The sequence below is a fragment of the Mustela nigripes genome, chromosome 9 (genome assembly GCF_022355385.1).
Source record: "Mustela nigripes isolate SB6536 chromosome 9, MUSNIG.SB6536, whole genome shotgun sequence".
Taxonomy (NCBI): Eukaryota; Metazoa; Chordata; class Mammalia; order Carnivora; family Mustelidae; genus Mustela; species Mustela nigripes.
The window spans coordinates 83,733,084-83,749,982 of record NC_081565.1 but is presented as its reverse complement, the minus strand read 5'-3'; the positions used below and the strand labels follow the sequence as shown (position 1 = coordinate 83,749,982).

General features: G+C 49.0%; 1 protein-coding gene across 8 annotated transcripts in view; it reads right to left on the bottom strand.

Annotated features, from left to right (window-relative positions):
* SMARCA2 (SWI/SNF related, matrix associated, actin dependent regulator of chromatin, subfamily a, member 2) overlaps positions 1-16,899 on the bottom strand; it is a 179,595-nt gene that overhangs the window by 22,398 nt on the left and 140,298 nt on the right. For 7 of the 8 annotated variants that reach the window (XM_059411931.1, XM_059411934.1, XM_059411932.1 and 4 more), the window contains exons 29-32: positions 16,238-16,291; positions 6,844-6,949; positions 6,210-6,311; positions 3,167-3,299 (exon numbers count right to left, since the gene is read on the bottom strand). In XM_059411931.1, coding sequence (XP_059267914.1) covers positions 3,167-3,299; positions 6,210-6,311; positions 6,844-6,949; positions 16,238-16,291 — 395 coding nt within the window. The remainder of the gene's footprint in view (positions 1-3,166; positions 3,300-6,209; positions 6,312-6,843; positions 6,950-16,237; positions 16,292-16,899) is intronic. The other variant, XM_059411937.1, reaches the window with a different exon arrangement.

Here is a 16,899-nt window from a genome sequence, read left to right as displayed (position 1 = left end):
ATTAGTAAGACTGATAAACCCCTGAAAACTATTCCCCTAAGGTCAGGAACACAGCAGGGATGTCCATTATCACCACTGCTACTCAACATAGTACTAGAAGTCCTAGCCTCAGCAATCAGACAATGAAAATAAAAAGCATCCGAATTGGCAAAGAAGAAGTCAAATTCTCATTCTTTGCAGATCATATGATTCTTTATGTGGAAAACCCAAAAGACTCCACTCCAAAATTGCTAGAACTCATACAGGAATTCAGTAAAGTAAAGGATATAAAAAGGATATAAAATCAATGCACAGAAATCAGTTGCATCTCTATACTCCAAGAGCAAGACAGAAGAGAGAGAGATTAAGGAGTCGATCCCATTCACAATTGCACCCAAAACCATGAGATACCTAGGAATAAACCTAACCAAAGAGGCAAAGAGTCTGTACTCAGAAAACTAAAAAGTACTCATGAAAGAAACTGAGGAAGACACAAAGAAATGGAAAAACGTTCTGTGCTCATGGACTGGAAGAACAACTGTGGTGAAAATGTCTACGCTATCTAAGCAATCTACACATTTAATGCAATCCCTATCAAAATACCACCAACTTTTTTCAAAGAAATGGAAGAAATAGTCCTAAAATTTATATGGAACCAAAAAAGACCCTGAATAACCAGAGGAATGTTGAAAAAGAAAACCAAAGTAGGCGGCATCACAATTCCAGACTTCAAGCTCTATTACAATGCTGTCATCATCAAGACAGTATGGTACTGGCACAAAAACAGACACATTGATCAATGGAACAGAATAGAGAGCCCAGACATGGACCCTCAACTCTACAGTCAACTAATCTTGGACAAAGCAGGAAAGAACGTCCAGTGGAAAAAAGGCAGCCCCTTCAACAAATGGTGTCAGAAAATTGGACAGCCACATGCAGAAGAATGAAACTGGACCATTTCCTTACACCACACACAAAAACAGACTCCAAATGGATGAAAGACCTCAATGTGAGACAGAAATCCATCAAAATCTTTGAGGGAAACAGAAGCAGCAACCTCTTCGACCTCAGCCACAGCAACTTCTTCCTAGAAATATCACCAAAAGCAAGGGAAGCAAGGGCAAAAATGAACTACTGGGACTTCATCAGGATAAAAAGCTTTTGCACAGCAAAGGAAACAGTTAACAAAACCAAAAGACAACTGACAGAATGGGAGAGGATACTCACAAATGACATATCAAGTAAAGGGCTAGTATCCAAAATCTAGAAAGAACTTATCAAACTCAACACTCAAACAGACACATGAAAAAGTGCTCCACATCACTCAGCATCAGGAAAATACAAATCAAAACCACAGTGAGATACCACCTCACACCAGTCAGAATGGCTACAATTAACAAGTCAGGAAATGACAGATGCTGGCGAGGATGCGGAGAAAGGGGAACCCTCCTGCACTGTTGGTGGGAATGCAAGCTGGTGCAACCACTCTGGAAAACAGCATGGAGGTTCCTCAAAAAGTTGAAAATAGAGCTACCCTATGACCCAGCAATCGCACTACTGGGTATTTACCAGATACAAACGTAGTGATCTGAAGGGGCATGTGCACCTGAATGTTTATAGTAGCAATGTCCACAAACCACAATAGCCAAACTATGGAAGGAACCTAGATGTCCATCAACAGATGAATGGGTAAAGAGGATGTGGTGTGTGTGTGTGTACAATATGTGTGTGTGTGTACACACACACACACAGTACACATACACAATGGAATACTATGCAGCCATGGGGGAAAAAAAAAAACCCAAATCCTGTCATTTGCAACAACCTGGTTGACTAGGGGGTATTAAGCTGAGCGAAATAAGTCAATCAGAGGAAGGCAATTATCACATGATCTCTCTGATATGAGGAATTTGAGAGGCAGGGCGGGGCGGCTGTCAGGGGTTAGGGAGGGAAAAAATTTAACAAGATGGGATTGGGAGGGAGACAAACCATTAAACACTCTTAATTTCAGAAAACAAAGTGAATGTTGATGGGGGTTGGGTTGGGGAAGGGAGGGAGGGTTAGGAGGCCCCCGGCTGACGGACACTGGGGAGGGCATGTGCTATGGGGAGTGCTGTGAAGTGTGGTAGACTGATGTGCCCCTGCGGCTAATAATACATTATATGTTAATAAAATAAAAATAAGTCAGAGAAAGTCAGAGAAAGATAAATACCATATGATCCCACTCACAGGTAGATTTTAAGGCACCAAAAAAACGAGCTAAGGAAAAAGAAACAAAGCAAGAAACAGACCCTTAACTAGAGAGAACCACCTGAGGGTGACCAGAGCTGGGGAGGGAGGGAGGGGGGAAGTAGGTGATGCGGACCAAGGACGGGGCCCATCGGAAAAGCACTGAGAAATGTGCAGAATTATTGAATGACTCTGTTGTCCACCTGAAACTGACGTAACACTGCATGGTAACTATTCTGCCGTTAAAATAAAAAGCTTAAGAAAACTTCTGAACACACCAAAATTCAGCAATCTCGGTAAATAAATATCCTAATGCAGTATTTGAAAAACTCAAAGTTTATCCCCCCAAAAAATCCACGATGAACAAAATACCAAAATGTAAATAAAGACAGGATCCACATTTGATCCGCGACGGGTAAGAAGGACTACGTTTCCGACCCATTTTGACAGTTATTTGCTGAGACACAGATTCTCCCAGTGGGCTTGGTCCTAGGCCCAGCAGCCTCAGGGAGCGGGTCAGAAATGCTCACAAGCCCCAACACAGGTTACAAAATCAGAAACTCTGGGGATGGCACCCACGGATCAACACTCCATCCGTCCCTCCAGGGGAGAAGATCACCACGGTACACAACAGATAGGCAAGAACAGCAGCGTGCGTAGAAAACGGATCTCACGCTGACTTCTCAAAGACAACCTCATGGAGTCTTCCTAGGACGCTGGCCCAATGCTAAGTTCCTTGCGCGCCTGGGGGGTTTTAATACCCAGCTTTTATAGAGAAGGAAAGTAACCTTGAGCAGGGTTACCTACCTGGCCCGAGGTGGCCCAGCAAGGACACAGGAGACCAAGGAATGGAATCCAGATCTGCGGGGCTGGAAAATCTGTTTTGTTAGCCGCTAGGGAACTGGCAACGTAGGTGGCAAAGGGCAGAGAAGCAGAGGAAGCAAAGGCCTGGGCTTACCCTCGGACTCGGACTCCTCCTCTTCCTCCTCCTCCTCCTCCTCGTTGCTGTCGTCCTCACTCTCTTCCTCTTTGGCGATTTTCTGCCGAGCACTCTTAAACACGGACTGTAAGACGATCGAGTCTTCGTAGATCTGGAGGGTCATAGTGGTACCGGTTACAAACCACAAGCTGAGGACCCGAGATCCTCCTGACTGCTCTGTGATGGGTGAGTCTGTTAGAAACAGTGGGAGTTTTCATGCCTGCGGGAGCCCAACAGGAGAATGCTGAACTCAAACACTGACACATGGATTCTTCTGGGAAAAGCCCATTTGTGGTTGAAATAATGTGTGTGTGTGTGTGTGTGTGTGTGTGTGTGTGTGTGTCTGTGTGTACCCACCTGCATGGGTATAAATACTTAGGGAAGGCTGGGCTTCTGTAACATAGCCTCTCATTTTTTGATAACAAAAAGAGTGTTTTAAAAACTGCATTTCTGGGGCGCCTGGGTGGCTCAGTGGGTTAAAGCCTCAGCCTTCGGCTTGGGTCGTGATCCTGGGGTCCTGGGATCAAACCCCGAGTTGGGCTCTCTGCTCGTCGGGGAGCCTGCATCCCCCTCTCTCTCTGCCTGCCTCTCTGCCTGCTTGTGATCTCTGTCAAGTAAATGAATAAAATCTTAAAAAAAAAAAAAAAACAAAAAACCTGCATTTCTTATTTGAGTTGTTCTATCCAAAGCTGTGGTAAACTGACCTGCTTAAATACCCAAAAGCCCTAACAAAATGGAGGCTCGTCTTCAGCATCCGTTTATCAGCACGGGCTGTTACTACTCCAGTCAGTACTTCCCTTTTACTGTCTGCTCACACCTGAGCACATCCCTGCAGAGTTGCCAAGATCTGAAGCTCCAAAATGGTCCCTTCTCTCAAAAAATTAAAAACAGAAGTGCCACGTGATCCCGCAATCCCGCCTCTGGGTATACACCCAAAAGAGCGAGTGCAAGGTTTTGAAGGGAGATTTGCACACCTGTGTCTCTGAAGGGCCAAGAGTGCAAGCAAACCCAGGGTCCGCTAGATGCAGGAACAAAATGCAGTATATACGGAAAATGAATTCTTTAGCCTTAGAAAAGGAGAAATCCTTCCACCTGATACCACAAGGTTGAACCTTGAGGACAGGATGCTGAGTAACAAAAGCCAGTCACACGACGACAAATACAGTCTTCGCTTCTGTGAGGTATCCGAGCTAGTCAAATTCACAGGTTCCCTGGGACCAGAGCAGGGTGGGGGTGGGGGTGGGGCAATGGGGAGGTGTTTCACGGGTAGAGAGTTTCAGCTGTATCAGACGAAAGCATTCTGGAAATCTGTTGGATGATAAAGAGAACATAATACTGAACTGTACCCTCCAAAAGGGTGAAGAGGATACAATTTAGGAGTTTCAACAAATAAAAAACCATGGACAACAACGGTCCTGGCTGTAAAACAGAGTCCTTATTGGAAAGAGGAGCCACAAGCTCCCGAAGGTGACGGGACACCCTGGAGTGAGCACCGCAGGACAGCGTGCGAAGGGGGCAGAGGGTCGGGAGGGGCCCTGGGATGGGGCCGTGGGGGCAGAATCTGCCGGAAATGAGCATTCAGCCGGACAGGAGCAGGTGAGGAGGGTTCCGTCAGGGCTGAGAAAGGAGGGGGCTTTCTAGGGAGGGAGACCACGTGTGTGCATCTGGCATTGTGCCAGGTCAGTTTCTGGCCGGGACCGTGGACTGTGTTGGGCAAGATGCTGCTGTCCGGTGGCCACATAAGAAGTACGCGGGCTCGCTCTGTCCTCCTGCTGGCGCCAGCACGCACGCCCAGGGACGCAAGTGGTCACGGGCCCGGTGTGATTAGACCACGAACTGTTCAGGGGGAGGAGCAGCAGGAAAAGGTGGCTACGGCACGAGAGTAGGCTTGGACTTTGGAAAGCAGCCTAGGGAGACGAAATTCATTCTGGACCCCGATCGCACACGGTGGGTAGGAGACGGGAGGGCAACGAGGGCCGTGAGAGGGAGAGAGAGAGAGCGAGCGACGAGTCCCCAGGATGGAGAAGGAAGCCAGTCAAGAAGCCACTTGTGACTCCACTTCATGTGTGAGACGGGGTGCAGGCAGACACGGAGGCTGTGGCAGGGGGTGGGGCCTGGAGGCCCAGCCGCATGCCGCCACGGGAGGGTGGAGGACACCACCGTGAACCTGGAAATGTACCGTCTTTTCAGAAAAGGTCCATGCAAGGATTCTCATGTTCTCCAGTTTCACGACTGGAATGGCCATGAGGGCGGAAAAAGCAAGAGCGGGAGAGAAACCCAAGGAACTTATTGCTGGCTTGACACAGACACCGGGCAGCAGACACACAGACCACTCCTTCCTTCCCCGTGATACAAGAGCATCGGGCTGGAAATACAGACAGGAGAGAAGGGGCACCTGCACAAGGGAAGCGGAACTGAGGTGCCATTAAAGCGAGAGGCTCCTCCCCTAGTTATTCTTGTCAGCTGAGGGTCACTTGCTCATACACAGTAGACCCGGGGAGTTCTTGATGCAGTCGGCTTGATAAGCATTTTCTGTAAGCCATTAGAGACAGTGGTTCTTTTTTCTCTAGGTTCCCCCCCCCCTTACAACATAGTAGTTTCACTTCTATTTTCCTCTTAAATCACAGTAGTTTCACTCCCTGATGCAAGGGTGCGGTCAGCAACATGAAGGTGAATATAATCAAATACACAGTCTTGACAAAAGCAGAAACTGTACCTCTAGCCTTTAAGCATTGCACTAAGTGATTTCCTGGAATTCCTCCTCTAATTAGAAGCCAAGCCTTGAAGGGAAGCACAAGTAGGAACTAGCACATCTGCGGTACAAAGAGGCTGGCCTTCATCTCAAAGCGCCAAAGCCTCAATTTACTTGCATACTAGCTTAGGATGTACGTTTTTACTTCTCATTTTTGATTCCACCCGGGGGGAGCCGCAATCATTCAAACAGCAGAAAAGTGAAATCTATCACTTAAAAGCGCAGCAGCACAGGGAAGGTTCCACCTTTTTCTGAAAACTGAAGACGTACCTGGGATCCCTCCAAGTTGAAGGTCTGAGCGTTGTGGCAGAGAAGCATGACGTCTTTCTCCAGGTCACCCAGGCTCCGGTACTTGTGATTACGAATTCTTTCCTAAAGCAAATTTCGGATAAAAGAGAGGAAAGAAGAGGAAGAAGGAAGGAAGGGGGAACAAACAAACAAACAATCATTACTTGGTCAAAAAAAAAAAAAAAAAAAAAAAGTTTGATTTGATTTTCCCTTTGTCTTCAGAGCAGACAGCCCTGCTGGGGATGCGGGAGTGAACAACTCCAGGGGGCGCCAGTCAGAGAGACCACCCTCCCACGGGGGTCCCTTCTTGTTAGGGGGAAGGAGCAGCACAGGATCGGATGCAAAAGCAGCAAAAGGGTTGGGGGAGGAGTCTGAAACGTCTTAAATAAAATGCAACATAATACAGCAGGAGCTCTCCATGCAGTTCAACAAAATCCACGGAAAGGCCCAAGGATCTCTCCGCCATTTTGGGGACAAGCCCTAGACTGGGGAGGGGTGGGGTAATGGGGGGGCTTTCCATGGTGCTCAGATAAGGATGCCGCTGCCCAGTTCTCACAGTCGGCATTTCAAGGGCTTCCCCTTTCTTTTTTATGAAGTGCGAAAACAAAGTATCTACCTTTATTTTTTTGAAATCCACCGGCTTCCTAATTAATTCATAATATTCTGGCAATTCTTTCCTTGAAGGTAACTGAATGAAGACTTCACTGAGCTGCCGCCCTGAACTGTAGGGTAGGAGAGACAAACAGACACAGATCCGATCATACGCGACGGAGGAAAGGGTTTGATTTCAGAAAATGCCCAAAAAGCAAAGAGCACCCGATGCCTGTGGACGTGGGGGCCCTTTAAGTCAAGAAAAATCCCACATCCGTACTGGAGATGCGTGTTCCTTGAGCTCACTCCAGAATCACATTAAAATGCCATTAGATCCCCACTTCTGTCACACACAGGACATGGCAGGTCCACTGTGAGTTTCTCCTTCAGAGTGAACACGGCTCTGCTTTTTGACAGAAATCTTCACAATGTCGTATTCAACCAACAATTCCATTTTTAAATGAATAGAATTGAATTGGTTAAAAAAAAAAAAAAGTACACAATGGCTTTATTTCCATACTCCTTTGTCTCAAACTCCCTGTCTACTTAGAGCATAGTATGTTAGAATATACTCCGGAAACTCAGATGAAAAGCCTTTGTGTGTCTTTCTTTTCTGTCTTATTCCTTTCAGAGTATTTTACACATGGTGAACCATGCATACCTTTATGAGTATTTGCCGGAGGAACCCCTTCTGATCGCCTAACCGCACTCGTGTGCGCACGGAGCCCCTTGGGCAGGAAAGACCTGACCTCTGTAGCAAGCGTGGATGCCTCGCATGTCTGGGACGCGTGTGATACCCTCCCTCAAATCCATGGTCGCTTTATTTGAAAGCAAATTTAATAGCAACAAATGCTTCACAATTTAGAACTTTGAAAACCGGTCTCTAATGCATTGTGAGCTTTTAACATCACTTATAGCACTGGAAGCAGGCACGGTTACAGGAACAAAGATACTCATAATTTCGGTTCAAGAGTCTAACGTCTGACTCGGCCTCTCCAGATCAATGGGGCAGCTTGTAGGCAGGCTGGAGTCATTTTTCACAAAAATCTCGCTTCCCTTACAAGGCAGTCTCTACTTCCTTTGTGAAGGCAGACCCACCAAATAAATAAACATACATCACTGGTGTGTGAATTCCAGAAGGTTGAGTCCAGGAGTGTGCAAGCACACTAGAAGCCGTGGCGAAGAATGAGGGACAATATGCTCTTTTAATCCATGGTCCCAGTTGTATAATTAAAAAATATTCATAATGACAGTTATCATAAAAAAGGCATGCGCAGTAACTCAAGCGGTTGCTTAGCAACCAGTGGGGGAAATGCTGAAGAGCATAGGGGCCTGCATAAATTAACTGAAAATCCTCTGTCAAAGGAATGGGCGAGATTTTCTGTTATGCTGGGTCTCGGCTTTATTTTATTTTTTTAAGACATATAGGAGCCTCATGAATATGAAAATCGGGGGCACACACGAGGGGCTGAAAAGCACTGCTGTTTACGAGGGAATTGGGATTTTCAGGTTATTGTGGGAAGAACCAAGGAGGGCCTCCCCACCTACAGCCACCCCTACCCCCGTTCTCCAGGCTGACACACGCGTTTGTACCTCCATCCATTATACCAGAGACTATGTGACAACAGCTGGTTTATTTACTGTCACCTTTACTATAGGCCCACAATTTCTGGTTGGTCTCTTTCCTTCCCATTCTGAGATTTAGATACACAAACGTTTTACCTGTTTGAAAAGGAGTCTCTGAAAGGCAATTTATAGGGATCAGTTTTTCTACTGCTATCCGTGTCCTCTCCACCGTCAGGAAGTCAGACCCCTTTGTAATCTTGGACTGAACACCTGACCCTCAGTGACATCTTTACGCTGTCATTTTGTACATTGCCAACAGATGGTGTCATTTTTCTATTGACGGATTACAAGGACATCTGTGCTCTGTACACCTGTGATGGACAGACTCTCGGTTTCAACTGTACTACTGCTGACGTGAGAAATAAGCCCTTTGCACCAAGAATGGTGATAAAGCACTTTCGAAGTGGAGGGGTGGGGGGGGGTGGGGGACAGCATGGCCAAAACATTCTTGGTCTGATGTCCCTGCCCTTAGTCGGGTTGTGGGAATTCTAGACCCTGTGACAAAACAGGTCGACAATGATCTGTGCTCATAAAGGAGAGAGCTGAACGTTCTGGGACCCAGAAAATAAGACAAAATTTTGATACTGTTTAAAAAGTTACGGTTCACTTGACTCCATATTCCTGTCTTACTTCTCATCTCCCGTCTCACTGAGGACAGAGTTACGGGGCAAACACAAGACCTGGAAGCTACTGGAAAAAGACCTCTTGTGGTTTGTTGGTGTGGTCATCACACAGTCACCTCAGTCTGGCTTTCAAGGCTCTCTTCTGCTCATTCCCTGCAAACCCAGGCTGTACTGAGGACCTGACTCTTCTCACCAGGACAGCCTCTTTCTCCCGTGCCCGGGAAGACCGTGGTCAACCTCCACTTGGTTACTCATCCCCAGTCTCTATGCCTCCCACCATACTTCAAGAAGCCATTCTCCATGAAAATGGGAAGGAATTCTTACTATCAAACTAACCCTCGGCACCTCCCCCCTGCCCACAACTTAATTCTTCTATGTACATGCTTTTTTTCTGTTTTCTTCTGCTCTTTTCCAAAGAGGGTGGGGACATCTTATATATGGACAAAAGCTGGAGTGGTGGTTCTGATGACCAGCTTGGGCAGGAATGTCAGGAGGACAACCAGCTTTCTGTGACCTATGGAAAGCCACAAGGTAGGGGAGGCTCAGTTGGTTAAGCGTCTGCCTTCCGCTCATGTCATGACCTCAGGGTCCTGGGATCGAGCCCCAGGTCGGGCTCCTGTTCAGCGGGGAGTCTGCTTCTCCCCCTCTCCACCTCCTGCCCCAACTTGTGCACATTCTTTCCCTCAAAGCAAGCGAGCAAGCATCAAGTTAGGAAAACAACTTGCTGACAGATCACTACAGTAACTTTTTTTTTTCTACATTAAAGGTTAAAAAAAAAAAAATTAAAAAGGAAGTGAAATAGCCTGAAAGAGTTTTGAATTTTTGGCATTTTTTAAACTTTCGCTGAGTAAATTTTTTTTCAGTATACCTTTTCAATGCCTTTTTTTTTTTTTTTTTTGGAGTGCTGGAAAGTTTTTTTTTTTTTTTTTTTTTTTTAAAGTCCAGAACAATAGACTAATTGTACGATGGTTTGCAGAAGGTGTTCTGTTTCTGTTGAAATGCTTACCCCTGCCCCCAACTCCAGGTATTTTTCCATTATGTCATTTTGTACAACTTAAGGCCTAGAAGTAGAAACTGTTCACTGGAAGAGTGCACTTCCCCTGACAGAAAGGATACCCGCTCCCCTCCACGGGAGCAAGGATCCCACTGACGGTCCGTGACTTCAGATCTATCTCGTACAGTGATCGATTGCCGAAGAGGAAACGTGGGCCTGATGGGAACAGCCTGGGAGGAGGGGAAGAGTGTAACCTAAAATCTAAAATAACACCGTGCACCTTCCGAGAGTTTCCAGGTGCTGGCGGGCCAGCAGCCCAGGGGTCCCCCCCTACAGAGGTGAATGGACACAGGGACACATGGCCCCCGGTGTCAGGGTGTATGAGACAGAAGGGCTCCCATGCTACTGTGGGCATGTGGTTTGGAGTACGCACTGCGGACCGCACGGATGGTGGCGCGTACACATGGGTATGCACACACACGTGGGTACACACGCACACTCACGAGGTTTCCTCTGCTCGGCTTCACTTGGGAACCCACTTCTCTCCCTTACTTCCGCAAACCAAAGGATGCAACTTTCATGTCTGTACTCCTGGAATTCTAAAATGATGATGACTGCGTACACAATGAATGTGACATAAACATCAGTTTCCCCTCTAATTACATTTTAGGCATGGCAGAAGACGGGAAATGCTCGCTAAGAGACCTACTCCTTTAAAATGCTGGCTATTCTGCCTTCCCTATAAACCGAAATCAAGAAGATAAGGTATTAGGTGAGAAGTTTCTTGGGTTTTGTTTCTGGGCTTTTTTTTTTTTTTTTTCCCCCTGTCTTATGGTTTTCTTTTTACCTACCCAGACTGATCTGTTGACGAGCATGGATAATGGAGACTCCTGAAAAAAGAGAATTTAGCTAGCACTGAAATTGCCACACGTTTACACTTGTTAACTAAACAAAAACTATCTTGCCACCATATAAAAAGAAAAACAATGTCACGATTTAGAATACCCACTTGGAAGGATTTCACCAAAAAACAAAAAAGTTACTACCATCCTAAAGAAGTCAAACACAGGAAAATCCTTCTGGATGAAAACTTTAAAAAATTGGGCCCACACTGGAGGGCAGCAGGTGGAAGTAAGCCGTTGCTTTTCAGGGTCAGATTCCCGTGCACCTGAAACGCACCGCAAACACAGCGGTGCCCCACTTGCCTGAGAGCCCCCCGAGACGCGAGCCAGGCCGGCAACAGGTGTGAGGAACACCTGCCCTCCCTGTTCACGACCGAGATCGCTCATGTGGGTCTTCCTGAGTGCGGACCGGTAATTCCTAACAAGCTTGGAGATCTGAAGAATGCGGGAGGTTATGGCAGCACAGAACACAGTGGGGGCAGACCAGCTTTTGGCCGTTAGAAGTGGGTAAAAAATCACCCCGGGGGGCACACGTCAGGACTGCAGATACAGGATGCGCCCGAGGCAGCAACAAAAATCAGGTCTCATCAGGTTAAGGCAAGGTAAGCGCCCTGGCGTCAGCAGTTCATAGAAGGCTCCCTCGGCTCAGTGAGAAAAGCAGCAAGGCTTTACGGAGAGTCTTAGATACAGGGATGCCCGGCTGCGTGCCTCTGTGTTTGGTGATCTTCTCTAGGCTGATAATACACGTCTGTGACATAAGCATGTCCATACAACAGACACAGACGTACATACCTGGCGTCCGTCCCAGCAGAATGTAGAATAGCTAATGCAAACCGGCCAGGGCGTCTGCTGCCCAAAGGACAACAGCGCGCTAGAGGGTCTGTAACGAGGCATCTGAAGGGGACGCCTTGAGGGAGGGAGGAAGCCTTGTTGCGGCCTTCGGTAAAAATAAATAAATATAAGAGCACAGGGTGTCCGACTGTAAATGTAGTCCAACTGCAACTAGGTCTTTTAAAGGTCACCAACTAAGGACCACAAGGAGATACGCCAGAGCATACATAAACATTCCCAACAACGTGCTCGGATTCAACAGAATGAGGATGTACACGCTAGTGTAATGTGGAACCTTATCATTATCCATAACTAAAGTCGGTCTCACATACTTCTCCTGGGTTGCCTTCTTTGACAACATGCTGTAAGTCAAAAACCTCATCTAATTTTTTTCTGGGGAAATGCTATCTCAGGGGTATATGACCACCTTTTATTTATATCACCATAAATAGCACATTTCACCAACTGGTATCTTTTAATTCTACTATAATAAAGCCAAATAAATAGAATAGTAGAAGAGAATAATCGCATACGATTTATCATGTATCACAACCCTCGGAATCTACTATACTGTTAAGTTCCCATTTATTTCTTCAGGTTTCTGTCCCTGAACTTTCTACTACAAATCAAAGGTGCTCGGTAGGACGTAGGATTCCGAGAATACGATTTCTTTGCTTAGACAAGCATTTTGAGGCAGCTTGGAGATGTAGTACCTATCACTTGACTCAGAAATACCGACCCGGGATGTCTGGTTGCTTCCTCTCTTTTTCTCACTTGACATTTCCTAAGAGCACCTGTCCAGTGACCTTGGACAGCCTCTTCACCTGCTGATGTCACGTCCTCTGAAAGAGTGGGACAGGGCCCAAAGAATGTCTTCCTTTCAAAAGGCAAGGACCCACCTTCCCCTGAGTATTTTATCCTTGGATCTGACCCTGTGTGTCTCTGCTTTGCAGTAGTAAAAAAACTCTTCAAAGCCTTTGGCCCAACTCAAAAGCACAAAACTCTCGCAGGCAAGCAAAATCAACTGCTCCCCACTTGAGCCCCCAGTCCCACACATCACTTTGTCAGATGGGTGGGCTACCGCCGGGGGCACCGGAGGGCTCCTCTAAGTGGCTGTTCTAGCAAATTCCTAAGGAAGGTGTAGGATTCTATGCGAGGAAGCAGATTCCCACCCGTGAATATGCAAGAACATACATGCCCAGTAACTGCTGTCTTTCAGAGCAATCCGTTTTTTTATTACAATGCTCGTAGAATGGCTTTAAAGACAGTTTTATCGGCCCGTAAGAAACTCTGCCTTGTTACTCCCACTGGGGCTCCTCATCCTCCTCCCTCAGAGAGAGTTCACGGACTCTGGTACTGGCCTGCAGCTCGGAGAGGCAGACACCCTGCCCTTCTGGGCCAGACGGACCCTAGAAGCCTCCGGAGGCCTTCCCCGCCTTGCAAGGCAGACAGGCTAGGTTTATCTGTGGCCTGCCCACCTGCTTTGTGTGGGGATAACCGGCCGAGCCTCGTAAACTGAGTGCCAAGTGGCCAGGAGTCCGAGCCGCCTCTTTGACTAAACATGCAAGAAGTACCAGTATTTGTCAGGAAGGAAAAACAAAGTTCTGAAAATCCACATTTCTCCGAGCAAATTCTCCCTGGACAAAAAGCAGTTCCTGCGCTCCAGTTTGGCCTTTCCCAAAGTGTGCTCCAAGGAACACAAGCTTAATCGATTTTCAATGGGTTTCCCTGGGAAAGGGGGTTTTGTTGGTCGAAGGCATTTTGGATACACCAGGTGGAAAGAAGCCCAAAAGGCGACTTCCGGTCAGACTTCGCGGAGCCTCTCACTGCACCAGGGGGTCTCCAAGAAGAGACGGGACAGGGGTTTGAGGACCCTAGTCCAGGGATTACCATTTCAGACAATGCACGAGGCTACAACCTCACCAGGCTACAGCTACGTAAGAGGAGGCTGAGCCCCAAGTATCCAAGGCGGGAAGCAAGGCTCTTCACCTCCAAGTGTGTCCGAGTTCACGACGTCTCTCGCATCGAATTAGAGCTACCATATGCCAAAGGGCTTGGGCCCTCGATCCACAGTCCTAGCCTCCCTCCCTCCCCTATTTAAAGAGAGAACTAGGTCTGGTGCCAACATTGCTAAAAATAAATTTCATCTAAAAGAGCTGCTTGGCTAGTCCTGAAGGGCTAGTCAATACTAGCAACATAATCACAACATCAAGGGCCGTTTATAGCCACGAGAGGAATCGGATTTTCTGGGAGGGAGGATGCCGGGCAGGGGAGCTGTGCACGCACACTCTCCACATGTGGGACCCACACACGCCACCCGTCCCTCCCCCCGCATTCCTGTGGGCGGCACAATATCCACCTACCAGAGACCCCAGGGCGATCTGTAGGTTCCCTCTCACACCCAGTCTGCTCTGCGTCTTGTCAGTCACATGTCTGAGAAGTCACCCCTGTCCCCACACCCACCGCCTTGTCCCACGCTTTGGCCCCTTCTCTGACCCTGCAGGATCCAATCCTATTGGGAATCCAGATGGTCTCTAGAGGGTTCCTGCTTTTCCCTATCACCATGGTGGCCCATGCACAGGGGACCGAGGGCCTCTGCCTTGTCCCCCACCCCTGCGGTCTACTTGGGGATCCCCACTCTGTGCACGAGCAGACCCGATGACCCAATACCTTCACAGATCCTATGCTGGCCCTCCCCGCCCTCCTGTCCACACCACATTCATACTGGGTGCGTGTTCTTCCTTCCTCGCCCTTCCAGCTCTGTTTTAAGGCTTTCCCTTGGATTCATTTCTACCCCGTTCTCAGTACTTGCACAGAGACTGGCACACAGAGTGCTCGGTGCTTCTGAACACATGAGAAGAACTTTCAATTCTGTTTACCCTAATACAAGCTCTGACCAACACACATCATAAACGTGGGCGTATGGAGAAGAGAAGCACACGGGACAGTAAGGGACGAGAAAGAGTCCAGAGCCCAGAGGAAATGCCAAGGCCTGAAACTGCTAAAAATCAGTCTAAATGCGTCTTCTGTAAAAATGTATTTACCTAGGTCCCGGCTACCTACAGCCCTATCGCCTCCACGGAAAGCCCAGGCAGGACACGGGAGGGCCTTTAGAGTTGGGATTAATCCACTTTTCATGGTCACATGACCATTCTGACGGACAAGGGGGAAAAGGAGCTTATGTCTGCCCTGTTTACTGGGCTGGGTGCTTAGCTGCATCACGCCATTTAGACCATTAAAGCGTCCTTTCCATGTTTGGGGGAGGCAGTGGAGGGGGCAGGGGGAGTGTTTAACCAAGCTGCTTCCTTATTTAAAGCGGCCAAACTAATAAAGTCCGAGTTCTATGTTGTTTCAATCCCCAAATGCAAATCCAGACGGAGTTCTGTCTCCCGGTGGCAGAAACGGAACCCGATTCTTGACGTCCGGCACACACACCAGAGTTAGAGGGTCTGGCTTCCAGGGCTCAGTGCTGTTTCCTCAACACCCCCAGGAATTACCAACAAATCGACCGTCTTGCACACGGGTCCTATCCCTACACAGGCATGGGAGGCACCAGTCACTCCCCCGTCGCATCGCCTTACATGCACCACCGGGGAGGGGTGTTCGTTCTGGAATGCACCAGAGAAGCAGCTTCGATGCCTCTTCCTCCTGGCCCTAGACTGGATCCTACCACGAGTGAGGAAGAGGCCGTGAAGGAGGTCACTGGGTCAACCAACAGAAATGGACTATGGACCGTCAAGCGTCGTCGCAACGAGAGACCTAGTTTTTAAGTTCATGCTGACTGAAAGGAAAAAAAACCTTCAGCGCAGGACTAGAAGCTCCACCCTGGGAAGATCCTGCCCATCGCCCTCTCCCACTCCACCAACAGCACCTCCTTCTCCCAAAATCTCGAGGAGAAAAGCATTTCCACTTACAGCCACAGAAGCAAAAAGCACACAAAGGTCAAAGAGACTGGCTCGGGACACTGAGGACCAGCGGCAGGGGTGCCCAGAAGCCCCCCAGGCGCCTCCAGAAACGCGGCACAGGGCGTGCGCCCCTTCCCCGCGCCCCCGAGGACAGCCCCGCACCAGGCACCACGCGCCGCAGACGCTGTTCCCGAAACCCGGACGCCAAGGCGGCCCCGAGTGAGGGGGCCCGCGGGTGGGAGGCAGACGCTGCGCCCTCCGGGAGCGGGGGAGCCCCAGCAGCCCACGGGGAGGAAGAGGGGCTCTGCCGGTGCGGACACACCGCATGGAGGCGCGCAGAGACACCTGGAAAGCCCCCCGGGGCCGGCCGGTGTTTTAGGGGATCCGGGCTCCTCCACGCCCCCTCCACCCCATTGGGGGCGGTCGGGGGGTGCAGGGCCCGCGGTGAAATGTGCTTCCGGCTCCTTTGGAGTCGGACTGTGGATGGGCCAAGGGATACCTGTGTTCAGAGACAAGAGCATACGAGACAGATCCTGACCTGTTTCCTTCTATTTCCAACTGAGAATTACCGGGCACCTTCTCCACGTTACACCTGCGGTAGAGTAGAAAGAACACCGGCGTCAGAAGACCTGGGTGCCAGTCCCAGCCCAGCTCTTCCTCCTCCGTTGGGTGACCTTGGGGGAAGGCGGTTCGCTTGTCCAAGCCTCGGCCCGCTCACCCCCTGCCTCACCTCCTCCGGGGGTCTGAGGAAGACCACAGGAGGTTATGCCTGGAACCACACTCGGAGGAAATGCACAGTTCTCCGGAAATTGGTGGGAGGCAAACAATGATTTCCTCCCTTCTCTGAGGCTTGTCCTGCTTCTCTAAGACACGCGAAAGCCTGTTACTCCGGTTCCCTTTCCCCCTGCACATGTTTGGGGGAGCATTAGGGTACGGGTTCCCTCCACGGCTCCCAGAGCAGTGCAAGGCAGGCAGCATCGGATGGGGAGGGGCCCAAGGGGGCTGTGACCTCCGGGAAGCCGCTGCAGCCTGTCCCTGTCCGAGCCCGGCTCCTACTACTTACCTCAGAGAGCTGGAACGCGCGGTTTGACAGCAGCCAGCCTGGGGACACCCCCTGGGGTGGCTGGCTCTGCCTCCCAGACCTCTAGTCTTTGCAAGTAAGTCCCTTCCACTGCAGAGGACCAGGAAACACCACCTGAG